We start from the raw sequence: 25929 nt of genomic DNA on the forward strand, positions 1-25929 counted from the left end.
GGAACATTAAAAGGGACATGGAGAGGAACATTGAAAGGGACATGGAGAGGAACATTGAAAGGGACATGGAGAGGAACATTGAGAGGAACATGGAGAGGAACATTAATAGGAACATGGAGAGGAACATTGAAAGGGACATGGAGAGGAACATTAAAAGGGACATGGAGAGGAACATTGAAAGGGACATGGAGAGGAACACTGAGAGGAACATGGAGGGGAACATTGAGAGGAACATGGAGAGGAACATTGAAAGGGACATGGAAAGGAACATTGAAAGGGACATGGAGAGGAACACTGAGAGGAACATGGAGGGGAACATTGAAAGGGACATGGAGAGGAACATTGAAAGGGACATGGAGAGGAACACTGAGAGGAACATGGAGGGGAACATTGAGAGGAACATGGAGAGGAACATTGAAAGGGACATGGAAAGGAACATTGAAAGGGACATGGAGAGGAACACTGAGAGGAACATGGAGGGGAACATTGAGAGGAACATGGAGAGGAACATTGAAAGGGACATGGAAAGGAAAAGAGGGTATCAGTCTCTGCCCGGCCAATAGTAACATGTCTCTCTGCTGCACAGACCCCAGCATTGCTCTCTCCCAGGTTAATCTAACAATATGGCACTTACTCAGAATGATAAGGATCCCCAGGATAAAGAGAACCCCAGCAAACACAAGCCCCCCAATCCGGAGAGTGCGGTAATCTAGGGCAGAGAAAGGTTTTATTAGTGTTACTGCCATCATTCATCATAGTCTTCCTCATTATTTAACACTGCCATACCCATTGAAAAAATAAGTTTGAAATCCCAGCTGTCAATCATTTATTTTTTGCCCCGCCTCTTAGGCATAGAGGCGGGGCCAACAATTACTTTTATTTTACATTAAGCAATTACTTTCCCCCTTCCTCCTCACTATCTAACTCTGTAACCAGTGCATGGACATGTGCATCAGGTCCCCTACTACTGGCACAGAAACAAGATTTTGGACGCAAAGCTTGTCTTAATAACCGGCTCACAAAATGGCGCCTGCCTGCTTGCTGCAATTGTGAATTCCAAGGCTGAAGAAAATGAGATTAAAATAATTTATACAGTGTAGGTGAAGTTTATTTTGCTTGACAAACCCAATAGAAAACAATTTGGAATTATTTCTCAGGGTGACAGGTCCCCTTTAATAACCAGCCTCTATAATTTGATTTCATTATTTCCCATCAGGAAAGGAACAAGTAGAAGAGACTACTCAGTTGGAAGCAATAAAACCTATCTTTACACAACCACAAGAAGCCTACTTGGCCCTGGCTATAATGAGTCCATTTCATTCTGGGTTGTATCTCCCGGCATCTAGGCTCAGTGTCCAGTTTCAGCCTTACATAACGATGCAGCCAAGTTCCTTTACCATATTGTTGCATTATGGCACTTCCAGTTAACACAGGGAAGAAAATACCAAAATTTGCCACCAGGTGGCGCATCATCTATGGCGTTTTCTATTGTGTTTTGCTGGCAAGTCTTTGCACTCTAGCACCATCTAGAGGCAGAATTTAACTCTTGGTGTAACAAATGGTGTCTGGACATGGAGAGACAAAATGTGAAAACTTGCTGGCTGCAAGTTTTTGAACAAGCAGAATATCCAAGGCTATTGTGATACTAATATCTACAGTTAGTATTACTGGTTGTATATATAGTTTATGTATGTGAGTGTATAGATTGGTTAGTATAGGTTGTGTGCTGGGTTTACTCGGATGGGTTGAACTTGATGGACAATGGTCTTTTTTCAACCCTATGTAACTATGTAACTATGTAACTATCTGTCTCCATAATCTCAAAATAGGTAGCCAGATGCTTCCTTATCCACGGGGTGTCCTAGTCTCACTGGGGCTGCTACCCCAGGGCCCCCACACCCCCGCTGGGGCCCTTGCTGCCACCTACTCACCCACTACCAGACTCTTCTCCCCCTACATGTGCATTTTATACTCACTTTCCCGCAATCAGAGGAGGGAGGGCAGCGGGTTAGCGACAGGGGAGGGCAGTTGGGGATTGGATCTGGGTCAGCGGGTTTTTTCCCAGTGTCCAAACCTGTCCTTATCAAACGCCATAGCACCTCAGTTGTGTTATAATTTGCTTATGCAAGTAGGTGAGGTCCTGGGTGGAATATCTTGACCTAATGGAGACAATCTATTACATTTGTCATTATTGGTTTTAGAGATGCCAAAAGGCAACCCATTGGCACCAATGTTAAAGTCCAACCTAAAGCCTCCAATCAAACCTCCCAGAATGCCCGGGGATGCATGAATAAAATGCTGCGTAGGATATTTAATCCAGTTGTTTTCCATAGTTTCGACAACACAGATGTCCATTTCTGCACTTGATCATTTGCCATATTGAGGCTTACCGTAATGAAAAGGGTCTCGTTTTTCCTCTTCTTTATGCTCAGTTTCAGATTCTAAAAAAAAAATAAAAATTGAAGTTTATTGTGTTCTTTGTTAGGCAGAGGGGAGGTTTGTACTGTTTGATACACAATAAATATCTGTACAGTTTAAGCATAGAAAAGGTTTGTACTGTTTGATACAGAAGTTCCTCCACCTCAACACCCCCACCCCACACAACACAGAAACCCCTAATATCCCTGTAATCTGTTCCTTCACAAAGTAGGAATAAATACCATTTTATATGCTGAAATCCAGCTGCAAAACAGTTCTTCTCTTTCTGCATCATTTGAAATCCTGGCAGGGGAGGAGGGACTAAAACACTGATGTTACAAATTGTAACAACTTCCCCACAGCTTACAGACAGCATGCAGGAACTACATAACCCACAATGCATTGCACTGGGATGCTCCTTTCCTTATTGGCATCATGTGTGCAGCAGGGAATTGTGGGATTGGGAGGAGGCAGGCTGAAGGCTGTCAGCCAGATCAGCAGGGGAACAGGGGGCAGGGCCCAGACCCGATCCCCGCAGGGTGCTCCACTGATCCAATGGTCTCCCTCCCCCAACGCTATATTAGGCGCTCTCGAGGGAGGGGTCAGATGGGTGGTCGGGGCCCTTGCGAAGGGGGGTATAAGTGAAGGCGGCAGGGACCATCATTGGAGGGTGTAGGGGCCTCTGAGGCAGAAGTCCCAGTGACCCCTGCACCCCCCAGTCCGACCCTGCCTTCTTATATCACTTATTGGATGGAGTGCCATTATCTCTGCTCCCTGATGCTTGTTTTGCTGAAGGTCTCAGTGACCCCTTGAGGCAGTGGGAATAATGAATAGAGCCCAATAACGGCAGTACAGGTATGGGATCTCTTATCTGGAAACCCGTTATCCAGAAAGTTCCGAATTATGGAAAGGCCGTCTCCCATAGTCTCCATTATAAGCAAATAATTCACATTTTTTAAAATGATTCCCTTTTCTCTGTAATAATTAAAAAAGTACCTGTACTTGATCCCAACTAAGATATAATTACCCCTTATTGGGGGCAGAACAGCCCTATTGGGTTTATTTCATGGTTAAATGATTCCCTTTTCTCTGTAATAATAAAACAGTACCTGTACTTGATCCCAACTAAGATATAATTACCCCTTATTGGGGGCAGAACAGCCCTATTGGGTTTATTTAATGGTTAAATGATTCCCTTTTCTCTGTAATAATAAAACAGTACCTGTACTTGATCCCAACTAAGATATAATTACCCCTTATTGGGGGCAGAACAGTCCTATTGGGTTTATTTCATGGTTAAATGATTCCCTTTTCTCTGTAATAATAAAACAGTACCTGTACTTGATCCCAACTAAGATATAATTACCCCTTATTGGGGCAGAACAGCCCTATTGGGTTTATTTCATGTTTAAATGATTTTTAGCAGACTTATCCGGAAAACCCCAGGTCCGAGCATTGTGGATAACGGGTCCCATACCTGTGCCAGTATGGGGCCGGCTGGGCAGAGGTGCCAGACTCCTGTTACAGAGCTGCTGGCAGCCCCGGGCACTAGGCTTGCTGGCAGGGAACATCACCTTATTAGGGCAGATCTCACACACAGAGCCCCGGGGAGGTGCAATAGAGGGGGAGCTGTTAGGTGAGGCACTTACTTTAGTGACAGCTAAAGAGGCACAAAGCTGTGCTTGAAGGGGTAGTTCACCTTTAAATTAACTCTTAATATGACGTAGACATTAAAATTCTGAGGCAATCTGCAATTGGTTTTCATTTTTTATGTTCAGCTGTTTAACCTTTTGTTCAGCGGCTCTCCAGTTTGGCATTTCAGTAGCTATCTGGTCGCTAGGGTCTTGTTTATCTTAGCAACCAGGCATTTTTTAAATGAAAGACTGCAATATGAATAGTAAGATAATTAATAAAAATTAACAATATTGGTAAGCGCACAGAGCAATAGTTTTTTGGCTGTCGGGGTCAGTGACCCCCAGTTGAAAGCTGGAAAAACATAGAAGTGGAAGCAGGGTTGGACTGGGGGTGTGCGGGCACACCGGGGCTGGCACCCCAGGGGTCCCTCCCCACTGGCTACACATGCCCCCCACATATAGGCCCCCACTGCATGTACAGGTCTCCCATAGGGGCCCCGTCCATGAAGCCCCCCCGTAGGCCCCACTGGCCCAGAACCGATGCCAGCTGCCCTCCCCCAATCGTGCCTACTACTTATGCACACTCGCGGGAGGGCAGCTGGCATCGGTTCTGGGCTGGCGGGGCCCACGGGAGGCTGGGGCCCACCAAGTTCTTTCCAGCCCAGCCTGACCCTGTGTGGAAGGCAAATAGTGTAAAAACTTCAAAATAAATAATGAAGACCAATGGCAAGTAAAAACTTGACTCCCCACAACAAATAACTACTTACATTTATATAATATTTATAATTTCATGTCCAGCCCCAGATAGATATGGGGGAACTCAACGTCATGACATCATCACCAGTGACTGCATGATGACATCATTGAGATTTATGGATTGGGAAGCAGGGGGGGGGGCTTGGATTAAGCCAATGCATGGCAGAGGGTAAGATGTCTATAGAGCAGGGCCATGCAATGCAAAAGAGCTGGGGGTGGGCTTTTAATTAATCAGGTGTTTAACCAGTAGCCCCAGTAGGGTTTGAAGATTAATTTTGTCTTCAGGCCTTCAGGATGTCCAGGCACAGAACTGATCCCTGAACCTAGTGCATTAGGGGGAATCCTCGACACGGTCCCTGAGGCCATTACCAGACTGTACTTCTGTCGCTGCCCCTATAGATAAGAAATTATCTGTTCTGCCTCCTTTCTACCTCCTGAGAGCTGCTGTTCTCTCCTTGGTATCCCAGGGTTAATGGCAGATCATTGGGATCAATACCTAGAGGTATCCCGATTCGCTGAGTGTGCAACCCTACTGGGACCACCAACCCCCATCACACTGACACAGCTTTTCCCAGTAGCCCCTGCCTGCTCCTCTCCGTGACTGCTAATTGCTGGTCATGTGACTCTCGTAGGTTTCAGCATCCTACATATTGCTCTAATGCACAGGTCAATACTGGGGGGTTCTATGTTCCAGTGGGGTAGCAAGGGAGGCCTGTGCTTGAACCTACAGTTGGCCCAGTGTAGAGTACAGAGCTCCTTCCTACTTTGCACCAAACCAACTTCATGCGATGGAAGAACGCTACCCAATGCATGTCCTGTAGACAATGTTCTTGCACCCATTTGGGGTTTTTAGCTAAATTAGTTTATTCCAGAAGGGAACATTTGGAGGCACAATCAATGAGGAATCCATGGTTCTTAGGATAAACATGATGAGCCCGAGGCCTGGAAGATTCATTAAATTATCTAACGAAGCTTGATGCTGATGGAGTCTTGAGATCATGGTGGCACGGGTTGGGGGAATGAAATATCAGTTGTGCCCAGAAGAGACAAACAAAGCCATTTGGCTTCCCTTACTGAGCAGTCAAGGAATTCCCTCTCCTAAGCTGCCCCTTCTTAACCTGAGCCCACCCAAGCCCTAGGCTGAGAAGGAACATGAAGACTGGCGCCCATCCCAGTGCAGGCTATCGGTTTACCAACTATAAGTAGTAAGGGCCAGGAAGCCCAGCTATGGAACCATCACGGGCAAATAATTAAAAAAAAACTTGCTAACATAAAGGGCAGTTGCAAAGATGCATTATTACATTGAAGTCTTCAATGATTACTTAACAAGTCCAGTTGCTTTAGATTTATTTATACAAGATATACCATGACCTGGATGAATGAAAATCTTCATAGTCATTTTCCCTATTAGGTTGTAGCCTTCCCAGTGCTGCAAAAAGGCTTTTGAGGTTGAGGAATTGGGTTATGAATTGAATTAATGGGAACCAGCTTGGCTACACTGTGGGTGACAATGTACCGTGCCAGTTACCCACAATGCCATGGATCTGCCAGTGACTGTGCCCATAGAAGTCCCCTTTCTACCCTGTACCCAGCTATCATCATGTGACCGAATAGCCAATGGGCACCAACTTACTGTGGATACAATGAAGAGCCACCCAACACAGAAGGAATGAATGGGCAGAACTGCCACCGAGCAAGGAAAGCAGGAGGGCTTGGCAAGGGGCATACGGGCAATGCAGAAGGGATTGTAATAAGGAATCAACTGGACTTGCTGTGTATTTCTCTTGTTGATTTGATTTATGTCTAGATGACCTGGATGAATGAGAATCTTCACAAACATAATACAATGTACAGTAATGGGGAGGGAGAGGTTAAGAATGAGTAGGGCTGCTTTGTCTCAGCAGGCAGAGCCGGGGTGGGTTAGAAATAATGGGCTGCACGTTGTCTCTTTAATAGACTATTCCCTGCGCAGTTTCCTAAACAGCTTCATCTCTACTCACTGCCCATAATAGGGAACATTTATCAACAGACCCTGTCGGGATTAATCAAAATAACTTTGGCGGTTTAACAACCAGTGTTGGAAGGTGGAGGGGTCCCTACACCTTACTGTTCCTACTAATAACTCAGGGGTAAATACTCACTGTAGCAAGAGCAGCAAGGGCCACATGGGGGCAGAAACTGAAACTTGAGCCTTCACAGTAATAAAACTTTCTAACGGCCCCTGGATTTGCTTGAGAGGTGCTGCCGAAATCCTATTGGTATTGCTTTGGCCAAATGCAGGCCAGCCGGATGTAAGGGCAACCCAAAATGCAAGTGGAGGTTGCTTCTGTTTGATCAAATTTGCCTATACTGATTCATATAGAAGCAGTTAGATTGCTTTCATACTCAGATGTTACCTCCCTTTCTCCCGAGCTTCACATTGTGCGACATTCTGGACCCTACCTGGATCTATTAGGTTCCAATAAAGTGTTTTTTCCTCCAGAGGGAACTGGGGAAGGGTTTAACCCAGTCATGGAAACAGGGATTTTCTGCCCAAAACCAGACCACTTTGTCTGTATTATACAGGACTCTAGCTTAGTGATTTAGCACAGGGATAGTAATAAAAATAGTAGATAAAAATCAATGAAGGACCATAACGCTGTCCCACAGCGCCCCCTAGTTTTGCTATAGAAGTTGTCGAAAAACGTAATTATAGGTGCAAGGAAATTCCCCAATGAGAATTCTACTGAGCAACAATGTGACTGTAAGTGCAAGAGAAGTGACCAATGAGAATGCTGATTCCCAGCACTGTGTCAGGCCCCTTGCTGGTACCTTACATATAGAGATAATGATGGCATTTTCCCGTCATTATATGGCACAGGAATCAGACATGGGGATAAAGGGACAGACTTGTTCAGTGCTGGGAAACTGTGCTTATTGCTCCCAACTCCAATTGCAGGAACAGAGAACAGGGAGCCGGATTTACTCACATCAGCTGGGATTCTCATTGGGGGATTTCTTGCATTTTAATGCAGTTTTATTGGGCAATATTGCTTTAAGAATACAGCCCTGATGTTGCTGGACTACAGCTCCCAGCATGCCTCACCCTTCATTATATGTTACATTATTCTGGGATTTGTAGTCCGGCAACAGCTGAGTAAGGTTTGGTTGAGCCGCGCTGTGCAGCAGGGTTTAGTTCCCCTTTAATAAGGCAGTTGTGTGAATGAAGGCAGGAAACAATGAAACCAATTGCGGGGGCAGAAGAGCTGGGGACATCTTATTTTTGGAAATGTGATATAAATTAAGATGAAGGAATTCTGACTATAAATGGGGGGAAGAGCGATGCTTTAGTAACTGGATGAATGGGATCATTATTCCCGATAATGGAAGGAGCATGACCTGTTGGGTGTAGGGGGGGGGGGCGGAAATAGAATTAGCTCTGTTTTAGAGAGGTTACAGTTTAGAAAGTCAGAGGTCATTCATTCTGGGATCTGAATGAAACGATTGGAGAGGAAATGGAATTGGGGTATTTATGATGTTAGTGAATGGGTCGGTGTGCACAGAAATATGGATACCGGGACACCAGCAGCAATAAAGATAAAAGTTAGATCCCTTGGGCCCTGCCTTTGGCCCCAGGAAGAGGGTGGAAAAGTTCAATAATTCATCAAACGTTCACCCCATGGCTATGTAGGGGCACTGCTGATCCCATTACTGATCAGGGCCACCAATAAAACCCTTGGGCTCCCCATGACCAGCAGAGCAGGGATATCTGTAAGCCCTACTGGTGCTACCGTCATGCCTCCATAGCAACCCAAGCTGCTCCCCGATGGGACTTGTTACGAAGATAAATCCATGTTTTTAGGGAGGTATTGGCTCCACCCAGGTCATGTCACTCACCAAAAGGATTGTGTTGTGCTGAAAATGTTTATAGAAATTAGCTACCCTTCTTCTAATATACTCTATAAAGTTATTGGAGCAATTCTATGCCCTTCCTCCCCATCCCATGCCCTAACTGCCCTCTCCTTCTCCACACTCTTTCCCAGTCTCCATGACCTCTCTCACCCCTTATTCTTTCCTCTTCCCCCGGATTTTTTCCCAGTTTCCATGCGCTCTCCCACCTTATTTCCCTCTCATTCTCCTGCTTACTCTTTCCCTCTCTCCATGACCTCTCTCTCTCTCCTTTCCTAGATTCTGGGTTCTTTTCTCTTACCCTGCCTTTTCCCAGTCCCCATGCCCTCTCACATTTACCTCAACACAATATGCCCTCTGCAGCCCCTGCTCCTTTCCCAGCCTTCTTGCCCTCTCTCCTTCCTCTATACCCGTATATATTTCCCTCTCATTCTTCTCCCCACTCTTTCCCTCTCTCTCTTCTTTCCCAGCTTCTGGGTTCTTTCCTCTTCCCATACCTTTTCCCAGTCTCCATGCCCTCTCACATTTACCTTCCCCAGCCTTCTTGCCCTATGTCATTTCTCCCTATTCAGTCGATGACCTTAAAGCCCTGTGCCCCTCCTCCTACTTATTCTCCAATCTCTTTGCCCTCTGTCCCTCGTTTCTGCATATTCCCCAATCTCCATGCCATCCCTCTCATCCTCTTCCTCCTGTTCTTCTCCATTCTCCATGCATTCCCCCATTTCTCGCTACTCCCAACTTATCTGTGTGCCTTTTCCATGTATTCCCCTGTCTCTATGCCCCTTACCCCAATCCTTTCAAAATTTCTGTTCCCCTCAGTCCTCCTCCCCACTCCTTCCCTTCATTCAACGAACGGATAATTGTTTCTAATTTACAACATATTCTGTAACTGTACAAGCTGCACCTCAAGCTATGAGATACTTGTACGGTTCTGACATTTGTGTAATATCCTTGTGCTTTTCTCCAACCCTTTTCCAATCCATAAAGCATTCTCTGGATTCCCCCACAACCTCCCATCCAACCATAACATTTGGCACATACCGATAGCCGCAGAGATAACTGAGGAGATGGCCATGGAGCAGCAGAAGACGAGCAGTGGAACCTCCATCACTGAGCTGTGGGGGGAATGGAGAGAGATTTTAGGCACAAATACTGTGCGGCTGTTACTTTACTAAAACTGTGAATGTCTCCAATTAAACAGAAATTGGCTCCGGCTCAGACCCTCACATGACAGTAACCCCAAATATGTGAAACAGACCCCCCCAGACTCACCCCGGCTGCCCTGGCATCACTATGTTCAGTGGAACGGAGGTGCTTGGACTGAAGCTCAGAATGAAAGTCACTGCCAGGGACCAGCTGCCGAGTGAATTCACTCCGAATGGAAAAAGTGAGTGGGAAAAGTACCACCCTGAGCTGTGAGCGAGCAGGGAAATATGCGCCACTCTCTCTACAGGCACAGAGTTACTTCTCTCCTGTCATGTACAGCTATGGGGGTTACCCTACCCCATCATGGCCCTTACCCAATGGGATCACTGCTCTCTGGCCCAATGCACAGTAGCACCTGATTTGGGGGTAAAGAAGAGCCCATTTAATTCCCAAAACACCAGAGTAAATTTGGTAGCCGCATATTTGCAAGGTGATCCCTAGGGTGGGGCGGGTAACAGGGGAGGTTCCGTGCCCACCAAAATGATAGAAAAGGGATTTCATAGTAAAGGGGACAGTATACACCTGTGTTACACATAGGTTAAAGGGGAACTCTGGCTTCCAAAACCAACATTTGTTGGCCCCACACAACACAGAAACCCCTAATATCCCTATCCCTGTCATCTGTTCCTTTAAAAAGTAGGAATAAATACCATTTTTATATGCTGAAATCCAGCTGTAAAACAGTTCTTCTCTTTCTGCCTCATTTGAAATCCTGGCAGGGGAGGAGGGACTAAAACACTGATGTTACAGATTGTAACAACTTCTCCACAGCTTACAGACAGCATGCAGGAACTACATAACCCACAATGCATTGCACTGGAATGTGCCTTTCCGTATTGACATCACATGTGCAGCAGGGAATTGTGGGATTGGGAGGAGGCAGGCTGAAGGCAGGCTGAGGACAGGCGACCAGTAAATCCTACTGGCTAAATGGTTGCTATGGGTTACTGCTCCTGGGCAAACTTAGTTTCTTTTATTACATAACCCACTTAATGGGTTAACTGAGAGAGGGGGAGAAGGCAGTCAGTTGAATTCTAGAACAGTTAAACCCCATGGATAATGAACTGCTCCTTATCTGTAACCCTGAGACACAGGCAGCAGCTGGGGAGGGAGGGCCTTGTCTATCTCTATTTAACTAAGACTCCTGATTATGTGAGAGCCAAGCCATGTATCTACTACCCACTCTGGAAAAGGGCAGCGATAATGCTTATTTGTGTACAGACTGTGCCCTCTGGCGAGGGTGCCAATGGGATGCCCAGGGTGCCACCTCCTTGGCCTTCATTCTATGTAACAAGCACAGAGACACTTCTGGGGCTGCTGGGTAATCCCGATGGCAAGGTAGGTATGGATGGAGGGGAAAAAGCCTAGGAAACCTAGGAAAAGGGGTGGGATTTGATGAGGGAACCAGAACACCAATCGAATGTCATATAGAACACTGTATGTACAGTGGTGTGAAAAACTATTTGCCCCCTTCCTGATTTCTTATTCTTTTGCATGTTTGTCACACTTAAATGTTTCTGCTCATCAAAAACCGTTAACTATTAGTCAAAGATAACATAATTGAACACAAGATGCAGTTTTTAAATGAAGGTTTACGTTATTAAGGGAGAAAAAAACTCCAAATCTACATGGCCCTGTGTGAAAAAGTGATTGCCCCCCTTGTTAAAAAATAACTTAACTGTGGTTTATCAATTTCAATTTTCAATTTCAATATCAATTTCTGTAGTCACCCCCAGGCCTGATTACTGCCACACCTGTTTCAATCAAGAAATCACTTAAATAGGAGCTACCTGACACAGAGAAGTAGCCCAAAAGCACCTCAAAAGCTACACATCATGCCAAGATCCAAAGAAATTCAGGAACAAATGAGAACAAAAGTAATTGAGATCTATCAGTCTGGTAAAGGTTATAAAGCCATTTCTAAAGCTTTGGGACTCCAGCGAACCACAGTGAGAGCCATTATCCACAAATGGCAAAAACATGGAACAGTGGGGAACCTTCCCAGGAGTGGCCGGCCGACCAAAATTACCCCAAGAGCGCAGAGACAACTCATCCGAGAGGCCACAAAAGACCCCAGGACAACATCTAAAGAACTGCAGGCCTCACTTGCCTCAATTAAGGTCAGTGTTCACGACGCACCATAAGAAAGAGACTGGGCAAAAACGGCCTGCATGGCAGATTTCCAAGGCGCAAACCACTTTTAAGCAAAAAGAACATTAAGGCTCGTCTCAATTTTGCTAAAAAACATCTCAATGATTGCCAAGACTTTTGGGAAAATACCTTGTGGACCGACGAGACAAAAGTTGAACTTTTTGGAAGGTGCGTGTCCCGTTACATCTGGCGTAAAAGTAACACAGCATTTCAGAAAAAGAACATCATACCAACAGTAAAATATGGGGGTGGTAGTGTGATGGTCTGGGGTTGTTTTGCTGCTTCAGGACCTGGAAGGCTTGCTGTGATGGATGGAACCATGAATTCTACTGTCTACCAAAAAATCCTGAAGGAGAATGTCCGGCCATCTGTTCGTCAACTCAAGCTGAAGCGATCTTGGGTGCTGCAGCAGGACAATGACCCAAAACACACCAGCAAATCCACCTCTGAATGGCTGAAGAAAAACAAAATGAAGACTTTGGAGTGGCCTAGTCAAAGTCCTGACCTGAATCCTATTGAGATGTCGTGGCATGACCTTAAAAAGGCGGTTCATGCTAGAAAACCCTCAAATAAAGCTGAATTACAACAATTCTGCAAAGATGAGTGGGCCAAAATTCCTCCAGAGCGCTGTAAAAGACTTGTTGCAAGTTATCGCAAACGCTTGATTGCAGTTATTGCTGCTAAGGGTGGCCCAACCAGTTATTAGGTTCAGGGGGCAATTACTTTTTCACACAGGGCCATGTAGGTTTGGATTTTTTTTCTCCCTAAATAATAAAAACCCTCATTTAAAAACTGCATTTTGTGTTTACTTGTGTTATCTTTGACTAATAGTTAAATGTGTTTGATGATCAGAAACATTTTGTGTGAAAAACATGCAAAAGAATAAGAAATCAGGAAGGGGGCAAATAGTTTTTCACACCACTGTAGGTCTTTAGTTCCCCTTTAATTAGAAAAGCTAAAAAGATCCACCCTAATGTATTGATCAACTTTAAATGAACTTTTATTGCACAATTTGCAATTGGTCTTCATTATTCATTATTTGCGATTTTTTATTTGTTTAGCTTTTTTTTTCAGCAGTTCTCCCGTTTCAGCAGCTGTCTGGTTACTAGGGTCCAATTTAACCTAGCAACCAGGCAGTGGTTTGAAAGAGAAACAAGAAAATGAGTAGAGCATGGCTTATATAGAAAGTTAATACTAAAAAGTAACAGTAACAATAGAACAGGAGCCTCACAGAGGAATACATTATTGGCTGCCGGGGTCGGTGACCCCCATTTGAAAGCTGGAAAGAGTCAGAAGGGGAAGGTAGATAATGAAGAAACTATAAAGAATAAAAAATGAAGACCAATTGAAAAATTGCTAAGAATAGGTCGTTCTATAACATAGGAGCCCCCCTCCGTGCAGTAGTGCCCACGCTAGGATGGCGCTGCCATGTTATATCATGTGACTGCAGACCTGGCATTTAGCTGGGTAGGTGTGAGGTCAGGCAGCAGTTTTAGCAAGAGGGGAGCGGGCAGGACATGGAATCTACAGACACTTTGATAAAGCAAATACATGGAATTCCTCCGGAGCCTTCTCCCTGCGGCAATCCGCTCTCTGGGAACAGTATCCCTGGAGCACCCTGACTTCTTCACTTTAAAGGGGAACTTTACCATTTACTTTTCTCTGTTTTTTTTCTGTTTTTGGAATTAAAAGTCTACAGTAGCTGGTTGCTGCACCTCACTACACCTAGCAACCAGGCAATGTTCTGCGTATCAGAATAACAGGCGACTAAGGCCTAAAATGAAAGATAAGCATTAAATGTGCAACTGCAACACACAAATGCCAGAATCCTAGATTAAACAAGAATGACCGTCTGTAAACCTGCAGCTTTGGGGGTCCTACTATCTGCCATTGGTCTGCAAGTTGTAGTTCAGCAACATCTAGAAGGACATAAGCCTGAAACTAGAATCTATGTAGTATTGATGTGAAAGGAGGATTGAACTAGACGTGTCCTTTATCAACTGCAGTTACTATGTACCGCCATGTCATATTGGTATGATGGGTCACATGGGCGGTCACATGACTCGTCATAAAAAGTAACCCCAAATCAACTTTGCAATGTGCAGGAATTCTTCCCCTATTTTCCTTATATTTCTATTTAACATTACAGCATTTGCCCATGTCAGATAATTATTATTGGCACTTTATTGAAAACGATGAAAATCAATAACATTTTTGCACTCTAAGCAACTGCCTGTTTTGGAGACGAAAAAAGCCAAATGTAACAATAAGCTTATCTGCTGGGCTCATGTCATGAGTGTGCGAAAAACTGGGGCAAAACAGCTGGGAAGTACGTGAGAGAGCAAATACGGGCAGTATATACACATAGTGGTACAGAGAGACAGTATATATGCATAATAGGGATTATATATATATATATAGATATGCATAACGGGTAAGAGACAGGCAATAAATACACATAAGGGGTAAGAGACAGGCAATATATACACATAAGGGGTAAGAGACAGGCAATATATACACATAAGGGGTAAGAGACAGGCAATATATACACATAAGGGGTAAGAGACAGGCAATATATACACATAACGGGTAAGAGACAGGCAATATATACACATAACGGGTAAGAAACAGGCAATATATACACATAAGGGGTAAGAGACAGGCAGTATATAACCATAACGGGTAAGAGACAGGCAATATATACATATAACGGGTAAGAGACAGGCAGTATATACACATAACGGGTAAGAAACAGGCAATATATACACATAAGGGGTAAGAGACAGGCAGTATATAACCATAACGGGTAAGAGACAGGCAATATATACATATAACGGGTAAGAGACAGGCAGTATATACACATAACGGGTAAGAAACAGGCAATATATACACATAAGGGGTAAGAGACAGGCAGTATATAACCATAACGGGTAAGAGACAGGCAATATATACACATAACGAGTAAGAGACAGGCAGTATATAACCATAACGGGTAAGAGACAGGCAATATATACATATAGCGGGTAAGAGACAGGCAATATATACACATAACGGGTAAGAGACAGGCAGTATATAACCATAACGGGTAAGAGACAGGCAATATATACACATAACGGGTAAGAGACAGGCAGTATATAACCATAACGGGTAAGAGACAGGCAATATATACACATAACGGGTAAGAGACAGGCAGTATATAACCATAACGGGTAAGAGACAGGCAGTATATAACCATAACGGGTAAGAGACAGGCAGTATATAACCATAACGGGTAAGAGACAGGCAATATATACACATAACGGGTAAGAGACAGGCAATATATACATATAGCGGGTAAGAGACAGGCAATATATACACATAGCGGGTAAGAGACACACACAGCAGTTAGGGTGCTCACCGGGGCTGTCGGTACAAGAGGGAGGGGGTCGCTGCTGGCTCTGGGTGGGTGCTTGGGTGGCTTCCCTGGGCTCGGCTGTCAGTGTGACTGGGCACATTAGGATACAGCAAACTGACTCTGTTTACACTTTCTCTCTCAGTTCTCTCCCACCCACAGACCCTGGCACCCGCCCCCCCTTATCCGTAATCTCTCTGCCTCCTCCCAATCTGTCTGAGTCCTGTTTCCCTCCCAGTCAGTGGTCTCTTATCCCTCTCTCCTTCCCCCCCTTTCCTCCACTCTCCCCAGGCCTCTGTATGGGCCCTCACCCCCTTTCCCTTGCACCCCCTGATCCTGCCCCAGTCCCCCTGTTCCCTCCTATATGCCCCCGGCACAGACAGGGGCAGACTGGCAGGAACAGCCCTGAGGGGGGCCCAGATCCTATGTCTGCTATTAAAGGCCCAGGCTTAAAGCACATTAAACACTATTAAAGGGGAAGTTGATCCTTTCATGAACTTTCAGTACAATTCAGAGAGAACATCTTCAGGTCTACTTTTCCCTTCTGATTTTGCAAAGTAAAACCCAATAGTGACCATTATGCCACCAGTTAGGCAGGCAGATTATAAACCTAGATTTTAACCATATTTTTTTTTTAACTTGGGCTGGGGTAACAATAGCAATGAGTTCTATTATTTACTAGAGAGACAACCCCCATTGGGCACTTTATATACTTATATACCCCTTTTTTTCACAGCTTTGGAGGTCACAAAATGATTGCTGCTTTGCATATGTGCCAGGGCCGCCCTCCCATCAGCAGCCAATCATAAAAAGGCAGTGACAAATAAAAACAAAATGTGACAGAGATAAGAGATTCAGGTCTAATGGCTGCAATGTGGCTCAATATTACAGACACGGCAGGGAAAGGAGCCATTAGAACGGGGGCCCCTGTAAAAAATAGATTTTCCTGACCATGTCCCTTTAAGCTTAAGCCCTGCCCATCATCCTTTCAAGCTCAGCCCATTCCCTTGCAAGCCCTGCCCACTGTGTGACCTACATTGGAACTTCATGTCCCTCTTGTGTCATGTGGCCCTTGGCTGGGCTCCCCCCTGTTTTCCCCTGATGGTGCTCCATACTGTATGGAAGCAATTAGCTTATATATATATATATATAACCTGAGTTTCCGCCAATGTGCTTCTCAGCAGCAGCCCCGAGCCCACTGAGCACGTGCAGTGCCACTGACACACAAAAGAAGGCCTAACAAGACCCAAGATGGGGAGTGGCTCTAAAGGCCCAGATCTGTTATAGGGCTGCTAAACCTCTGGGCTGGTACAGCAGCATTCCTAGCCATAATCATTTTTAGGCTTAAGTTCTCCTTTAAATTAGTAAATAAAAAAAAAATAGCCATGTGATCGCACAGACCAGGCAGCTGTGAATGAGGCCCAGGCAGTAATAGTGGCAGATACACAACGCGTTCCACTTCGAACCCGTAACATTGTTATTCCTGGAGCCGATCTCCTTGGCTGTACTCAGTACTTTCATACTTAAATGACCCCTTTGTTCCCCCGGCGTTACAGAATTCCAGCACTCCCTCTTTCTCAATAATTCCCCTCAAAATTTCCAGCTTGTGGCCGGCTTGCCCCCCTGCCGAGGGTTGGACTGGAAAAATGTGTTTTTATCTGTGGGATTCTCTAGGCTGCCGGATACGGGGAGCAGCGGAGGGGAACCGGAACCCCACGGGGGCCACTATACAAGCGGCGCAGTCTGTTTATTTCCCCCAGGGCTCTGTCTATAGGACCAGTGGGCTGTGAGACAAACTAGACTGTCTAATCCTGCAGCTCTACAATGGGGTAATTTATTAATACCCCGAACAAAAGCACCTGTGAATCATGCACAAGTTAGTACAGGTAATAGGGGGCACCTATGTGCCACTCCCTGCCATCCCTCACTAGCACCTACTTGCCCCCATCTATATAAACACCCACCCTGTGCAGATTTCCAGCTGCATCTATAGTACAAGTACAGGTACTGCTTTATTATTACAGAGAAAAGGGAATCATTTAACCATTAAATAAACCCAATAGGGTTGTTCTGCCCCCAATAAGGGGTAATTATATCTTAGTTGGGATCAAGTACAGGTACTGTTTTATTATTACAGAGAAAAGGGAATCATTTAACCATTAAATAAACCCAATAGGGCTGTTCTGCCCCCAATAAGGGGTAATTATCTCTTAGTTGGGATCAAGTACAGGTACTGTTTTATTATTACAGAGAAAAGGGAATCATTTAACCATTAAATAACCCAATAGGACTGTTCTGCCCCCAATAAGGGGTAATTATATCTTAGTTGGGATCAAGTACAGGTACTGTTTTATTATTACAGAGAAAAGGGAATCATTTAACCATTAAATAAACCCAATAGGGCTGTTCTGCCCCCAATAAGGGGTAATTATCTCTTAGTTGGGATCAAGTACAGGTACTGTTTTATTATTACAGAGAAAAGGGAATCATTTAACCATTAAATAAACCCAATAGGACTGTTCTGCCCCCAATAAGGGGTAATTATATCTTAGTTGGGATCAAGTACAGGTACTGTTTTATTATTACAGAGAAAAGGGAATCATTTAACCATTAAATAAACCCAATAGGGCTGTTCTGCCCCAATAAGGGGTAATTATATCTTAGTTGGGATCAAGTACAGGTACTGTTTTATTATTACAGAGAAAAGGGAATCATTTAACCATTAAATAAACCCAATAGGACTGTTCTGCCCCCAATAAGGGGTAATTATATCTTAGTTGGGATCAAGTACAGGTACTGTTTTATTATTACAGAGAAAAGGGAATCATTTAACCATTAAATAAACCCAATAGGGCTGTTCTGCCCCCAATAAGGGGTAATTATATCTTAGTTGGGATCAAGTACAGGTACTGTTTTATTATTACAGAGAAAAGGGAATCATTTAACCATTAAATAAACCCAATAGGGCTGTTCTGCCCCCAATAAGGGGTAATTATATCTTAGTTGGGATCAAGTACAGGTACTGTTTTATTATTACAGAGAAAAGGGAATCATTTAACCATTAAATAAACCCAATAGGACTGTTCTGCCCCCAATAAGGGGTAATTATATCTTAGTTGGGATCAAGTACAGGTACTGTTTTATTATTACAGAGAAAAGGGAATCATTTAACCATGAATTAAACCCAATAGGGCTGTTCTGCCCCAATAAGGGGTAATTATATCTTAGTTGGGATCAAGTACAGGTACTGTTTTATTATTACAGAGAAAAGGGAATCATTTAACCATGAAATAAACCCAATAGGGCTGTTCTGCCCCCAATAAGGGGTAATTATATCTTAGTTGGGATCAAGTACAGGTACTGTTTTATTATTACAGAGAAAAGGGAATCATTTAACCATTAAATAAACCCAATAGGGCTGTTCTGCCCCAATAAGGGGTAATTATATCTTAGTTGGGATCAAGTACAGGTACTGTTTTATTATTACAGAGAAAAGGGAATCATTTGGAACTTTCTGGATAACAAAACCGTATATGATGGGTGCAAGAGATACTGTATTTAGTATAGAGCCCTCTTTGTAAGTTGTGCCTATAGGTGCCCAGTGCTGTTCCCCATGGTGTAACCATATGCCCAGCTTCAGTGTGAGTTATGGCCACTGTGGGGCAAATGTGTCTCTGGTATCAATAAAGTGTCAGCGTTTCAGTATTTTGCACTTGATTTTATCAAACAAGCCATTATGCCTAAGGGCATCGGACTGGGCCCCCGTGCCAGAATCCCCCCCGTGGGCTGCGCCAGATGTACTGGGACGGGACAAACGGAGCTTTTTGCTGTAAATAAGGTCAGGCTTTGCACGTGGGAGCAGCAATGTGCCGTGACCTTTACTTTCTTCAGTATCTTCTCTGTGAGGAGCCCACGTTGTTGTACATGACCCCCCCAACTCCTTTAATTAGAGCACCGTGACAGTAGTAATTATTCTCTCTAACTGGCTCATTATCGTTATTACTCACATACCTGATAAATAAGGGGGGGGGGGTAACTTGCAGAAGTTCCATTGTGGAACCTGGGCTGAGGGGGCATTCGCCACAGGATATCAGTATTTAAAGGAAAACTATACCCCCAGAACGAATATCTAACCGACAGATTCCCCCCATTCATTGGCTGATGGGGCCTAGCATGTATGTGCCTTATGTGTATATGTGTGTATGTGTATATATGTGTATATGTGCCTTATGTATATATGTGTATATATGTGTATATATGTGTATAGTGTATGTGTATATGTGTATATATGTGTATAGTGTATGTGTATATATGTGTATAGTGTATGTGTATATATGTGTATAGTGTATGTGTACATGTGTATATATGTGTATAGTGTATGTATATATGTGTATATATGTGTATAGTGTGTGTGTATATGTGTATATATGTGTATAGTGTATGTGTATATGTGTATATATGTGTATAGTGTATGTGTATATGTGTATATATGTGTATAGTGTATGTGTATATGTGTATATATGTGTATAGTGTATGTGTATATGTGTATATATGTGTATAGTGTATGTGTATATGTGTATATATGTGTATATATGTGTATAGTGTATGTGTATATGTGTATATATGTGTATAGTGTGTGTGTATATGTGTATATATGTGTATATATGTGTATAGTGTGTGTGTATATGTGTATATACGTGTATAGTGTATGTGTATATGTGTATATATGTGTATAGTGTGTGTGTATATGTGTATATATGTGTATATATGTGTATAGTGTGTGTGTATATGTGTATATATGTGTATAGTGTATGTGTATATGTGTATATATGTGTATAGTGTGTGTGTATATGTGTATATATGTGTATATATGTGTATAGTGTGTGTGTATATGTGTATATATGTGTATAGTGTATGTGTATATGTGTATATATGTGTATAGTGTATGTGTATATGTGTATATATGTGTATAGTGTGTGTGTATATGTGTATATATGTGTATATATGTGTATAGTGTGTGTGTATATGTGTATATATGTGTATAGTGTGTGTGTATATGTGTATATATGTGTATAGTGTATGTGTATATGCCTTGGCTTGCACTCCTACTACTTCCTGCTCTGCAGAACAGGAAGCTGCCCTTGACCTCTCTTGAGAGCCTTTGGGGTATTACACTGAGTGTAACGTGTGGATTTCACATACATTATAACCATATTGTTATTATTATTATTGGTCATATGTATAAATGAAAGTGCCATGTGTTACAGCCAATCAGGACACAGCTCTGGGTGAGGCTGCAGGGGATAGGGTTGGCACATTATGAAAGAACTAAACACAGGCAGCAACATTCGTATGTGGAACCCGCCGCCTCCGGTGAGGGCACAACATGTTGTGGCAGAGACAGACTGTCCAACATCTGCTGCTCCCCGGGGCCCAGATAAGCGACAGCTCCATGTACTCTATCAAGTGCAGCCAATATTTGCTTTGGGAAACCTTGGACTTTCTTCCTGACCCGGCAGTTACATTCAGCTGCTGCATATGGGCACCCAGCCATTTTAGCTTCAGCTTTCTGAGCTACCGGCCAGAATGTGGCCCCCGGCTGCCACACTGTGCCACGGCTTTCCCACTGGGTGTGGCCTCAATCTATGTATTTCCTTTCATTGTGCTCTTATTGGTTTTGTCTAACAGTTATTCTGATGCTTGTTTCACTTGCCAATAAACTGCAGTTATGGAAGGAAGATTGTAGGGCAAGATAGAGAGTATAGGGCAATATAGAGAGTGTAGGGCAAGATAGAGAGCACAGGGTAAGATAGAGAGTGTAGGACAAGATAGAGAGTATAGGGCAATATAGAGAGTGTAGGGCAAGACAGAGAGTGTAGGACAAGACGGAGACAGTAGGACAAGATAGAGAATGAGGACAAGATGGAGACAGTAGGGCAAGATAGAGAATGAGGACAAGATGGAGACAGTAGGGCAAGATGGAGACAGTAGGACAAGATAGAGAATGAGGACAAGATGGAGACAGTACGGCAAGATGGAGACAGTAGGGCAAGATGGAGACAGTAGGACAAGATGGAGACAGTAGGATAAGATGGAGACAGTCGGGCAAGATGGAGACAGTAGGACAAGATGGAGACAGTAGAACAAGATAAAGACAGTTTGACAAGATGGAAACAGTAGGGCAAGATAGAGAGTGTAGGACAAGATAGAGAATGTAGGGCAAGATAGAGAGGGTAGGGAAAGATAGAGAGTGTAGGACAAGATAGAGAGTGTAGGGCAAGATAGAGAGTGTAGGGACAGATAGAGAGGGTAGGGACAGATAGAGAGGGTAAGGCAAGATAGAGAGTGTAGGACAAGATAGAGAGGGTAGGGCAAGATAGAGAGGGTAGGGCAAGATAGAGAGTGTAGGGAAAGATAGAGAGTGTAGGACAAGATAGAGAATGTAGGGCAAGATAGAGAGTGTAGGACAAGATAGAGAGTGTAGGGCAATATAGAGAGTGTAGGGCAAGATAGAGAGTGTAGGGACAGATAGAGAGGGTAAGGCAAGATAGAGAGTGTAGGACAAGATAGAGAGGGTAGGGCAAGATAGAGAGGGTAGGGCAAGATAGAGAGTGTAGGGAAAGATAGAGAGTGTAGGACAAGATAGAGAGGGTAGGGAAAGATAGAGAGTGTAGGGAAAGATAGAGAGTGTAGGGAAAGATAGAGAGTGTAGGACAAGATAGAGAGGGTAGGGCAATATAGAGAGTGTATGGCAATATAGAGAGTGTAGGGCAATATAGAGAGTGTAGGGCAATATAGAGAGTGTAGGGCAAGATGGAGAAAGGAGGACTTGAAGCTGATGGCATTAGACACAAGATGGTGACAGTAAAAGAAGATGATGACAACAGGCAAAACGGGAGATAGTAAAGTATCTTGGTGTTGGTAGAACAAAATGCCAGAAAGACGAGATGGCGACAGAAGGGTAAGATGGGAATGGCGGCAGGATAGGAAGATAGATAGATAGATAGATGATAGATAGATAGGATGGTGCTAAATATATTGTGAATATTGTCTATTAACTCTGCCTTGTTTAACATTAGTTACACTTCCCCTTTAATGTTCCCTCTGACAGCATTTGGCAGGAACCACAATTTTCCCCATACACCTAATACAGCTGGTTATGTGCCAGAACCCATCACATCTCTATTAATACCCTAAGTGATGGTGCCAGGTGTGGAGCTGGGCGCCCAAATCATTTTCTATCGTCTCTACCACTAAAGCCACGGGAAACTTCTATAATTTGCTATAAATGTTCCACCATATTCCGGCTCTCTGGCTCCTCCTCCTTCTATGGATGCAGATGTATTCACATTTCCCATGTAACTCTATTTGCTTATTTCAGGTGCACACAGGGAGACATTCCCGTTGCACTCCCCAGTTCCTGCCCAGCAGGTTTCACTTTCCCAGCAGGAATTAATGGGTACAAAGGGAGCTTCATTCCCACTTGTTTAATGGATTCTGTTGCATTATTATACAGGGGTGGGGGAATAGTAGTACAGGGGCATACAGATTTCTCGTATCTCTCTGTACAGGCTATAACCAAACGTAGGGGGCTGTTCCTGCTGAATTGTGCTTAGTACAGGGGTATCCCTATGTGCCATAGTTTTATGGTATCTCTCTGTACAGGCTATAACCAAACGTAGGGGGCTGTTCCTGCTGAATTGTGCTTAGTACAGGGGTATCCCTATGTGCCATAGTTTTATGGTATCTCTCTGTACAGGCTATGAGCAAACTTAGGGGGCTGTTCCTGCTGAATTGTGCTTAGTACAGGGGAATCCCTATGTGCCATAGTTTTATGGTATCTCTCTGTACAGGCTATGAGCAAACTTAGGGGGCTGTTCCTGCTGAATTGTGCTTAGTACAGGGGAATCCCTATGTGCCATAGTTTTATGGTATCTCTCTGTACAGGCTATGAGCAAACTTAGGGGGCTGTTCCTGCTGAATTGTGCTTAGTACAGGGGAATCCCTATGTGCCATAGTTTTATGGTATCTCTCTGTACAGGCTATGAGCAAACTTAGGGGGCTGTTCCTGCTGAATTGTGCTTAGTACAGGGGAATCCCTATGTGCCATAGTTTTATGGTATCTCTCTGTACAGGCTATGAGCAAACTTAGGGGGCTGTTCCTGCTGAATTGTGCTTAGTACAGGGGAATCCCTATGTGTCATATTTTGATGGTATTTCTCTGTACAGGCTATGAGCAAACTTAGGGGGCTGTTCCTGCTGAATTGTGCTTAGTACAGGGAAATCCCTATGTGCCATAGGTTTATGGTATCTCTCTGTACAGGCTATGGGCAAACTTAGGGGGCTGTTCCTGCTGAATTGTGCTTAGTACAGGGGAATCCCTATGTGCCATAGTTTTATGGTATCTCTGTACAGGCTATGGGCAAACTTAGGGGGCTGTTCCTGCTGAATTGTGCTTAGTACAGGGGAATCCCTATGTGCCATAGTTTTATGGTATCTCTCTGTACAGGCTATGAGCTAACTTAGGGGGCTGTTCCTGCTGAATTGTGCTTAGTACAGGGGAATCCGTATGCTGCCATAGTGATACTTGCAGATGATGAGAATATAAAATGACAGTGAATGCTAACTTGCCCTTGCTATCAGGTGGCTGCGCTTTGCAGGAATGGGGGAGCCCGCGGAGCAGAAGGGTGTTTCCTCCCTGCAACGAGAGCCTTGCGGTTTAATAAATAATGTACATGAAATTGAAAGCCTGTCATCCCACATCTGATTCATATCGTTGCCACGGTAACTGGACAATAGGCATTGTAGTGGGACTAATTTTGATGAAATAATAAAACGAGAGATTTCTCGTTGGAAACAGAAACCCCCGGCACAGATTTGCTACGTGATCTGGCGAAAGGCATCGTTTGGGGGTTTAGTTTCCCTTTAAATCCACAGGCAGCCAAGGTTATATCCCGTGCCCTGTGTGTGCATTCAGCAGCACATGTATGTGGGGAGACACACGTGTGACCTATTGGGGCTCCTAAGTGGTTTATAATGAGCTGCTCATTTGTCCCCTAGGCTAACAATTAAATTGAATGGGGGGGGGGGCGGTGTAGCTTTCCCAGAATGCTCCTGTGATTCCACCCACAGACTTGGGCCCTGATCCACCCCAGAAATTTGGGGGCTGGGATGAAACGTTTCCCCCCTCCATACTGGCTATTGCTCAGCCTCATTCAGGAACAGAAAGGGTTAAGCAGCAGAGCTTTTCCAGCTGATATAAATAAGGGCTGTACCATTTCTAGGGAGGCACTGTACCCACATTTTATAGCAGATAAAAAGACTGATTTTGGCTTTTATTGCCCATTTAATAAGGCGGCCTTGGGCAAAATCAGGTTTTTCTGCCCCCCTTTTTCCATTTGAACCCTAGGTTTAAACACATCAATCTACCCTTACACCAGCTTGCATATAGCCAAACAACAGGACTCCTGTAGCACCAACAGGGAGTCAGAACTTCCTACAGTAGCAGAACTGGGCAGGGGGGGGCACTTTTTTTGGCAGCCAGTATCCCTGTAATGTGAAGTGTCAGATATGGCAAAAACAAATCTATTTTATATACTGTCTATTATTTATATTATATACTACTACAGGTATGGGACCTGGTATCCAGAATGCTCGGGAGCTGGGGTTTTCCGGATACTGGATCTTTCTGTAACTTGGTTCTTCATACCTTAAGTCTGCTAAAAATCATTTAAATATTAAATAAACCCAATAGGACTGTTCTGCCCCAATAAGGGGTAATTATATCTTAGTTGGGATCAAGTACAGGTACTGTTTTATTATTACAGAGAAAAGGGAATCATTTAACCATGAAATAAACCCAATAGGGCTGTTCTGCCCCAATAAGGGGTAATTATATCTTAGTTGGGATCAAGTACAGGTACTGTTTTATTATTACAGAGAAAAGGGAATCATTTAACCATGAAACAAACCCAATAGGGCTGTTCTGCCCCAATAAGGGGTAATTATATCTTAGTTGGGATCAAGTACAGGTACTGTTTTATTATTACAGAGAAAAGGGAATCATTTAACCATGAAATAAACCCAATAGGGCTGTTCTGCCCCAATAAGGGGTAATTATATCTTAGTTGGGATCAAGTACAGGTACTGTTTTATTATTACAGAGAAAAGGGAATCATTTAACCATTAAATAAACCCAATAGGGCTGTTCTGCCCCCAATAAGGGGTAATTATATCTTAGTTGGGATCAAGTACAGGTACTGTTTTATTATTACAGAGAAAAGGGAATCATTTAACCATTAAATAAACCCAATAGGGCTGTTCTGCCCCAATAAGGGGTAATTATATCTAGTTGGGATCAAGTACAGGTACTGTTTTATTATTACAGAGAAAAGGGAATCATTTAACCATTAAATAAACCCTATAGGGCTGTTCCGCCCCCAACAATGGATCCCAAACCTGTATTTTTAAATTGTGTCTCTTATT

The 25929-nt window shown here is 43.8% G+C and overlaps 1 protein-coding gene across 3 annotated transcripts in view; it reads right to left on the reverse strand.

Moving 5' to 3' along the window:
- Positions 1-15552, reverse strand: part of fxyd1 (FXYD domain containing ion transport regulator 1) — a 20341-nt gene extending 4789 nt beyond the window's left edge. Inside the window, exons 1-4 of one of the 3 annotated variants that reach the window (XM_031905040.1) lie at positions 9969-10108; positions 9738-9811; positions 2391-2441; positions 635-709 (exon numbers count right to left, since the gene is read on the reverse strand). In XM_031905040.1, the coding sequence (XP_031760900.1) occupies positions 635-709; positions 2391-2441; positions 9738-9811; positions 9969-9985 (217 nt within the window). In that variant the 5' untranslated portion in view covers positions 9986-10108. 3 annotated transcript variants of the gene reach the window in all.
- Between the last annotated feature and the right edge of the window lie 10377 nt (positions 15553-25929).

Source organism: Xenopus tropicalis, chromosome 7, assembly GCF_000004195.4.
Source record: "Xenopus tropicalis strain Nigerian chromosome 7, UCB_Xtro_10.0, whole genome shotgun sequence".
Lineage (NCBI taxonomy): Eukaryota > Metazoa > Chordata > Amphibia > Anura > Pipidae > Xenopus > Xenopus tropicalis.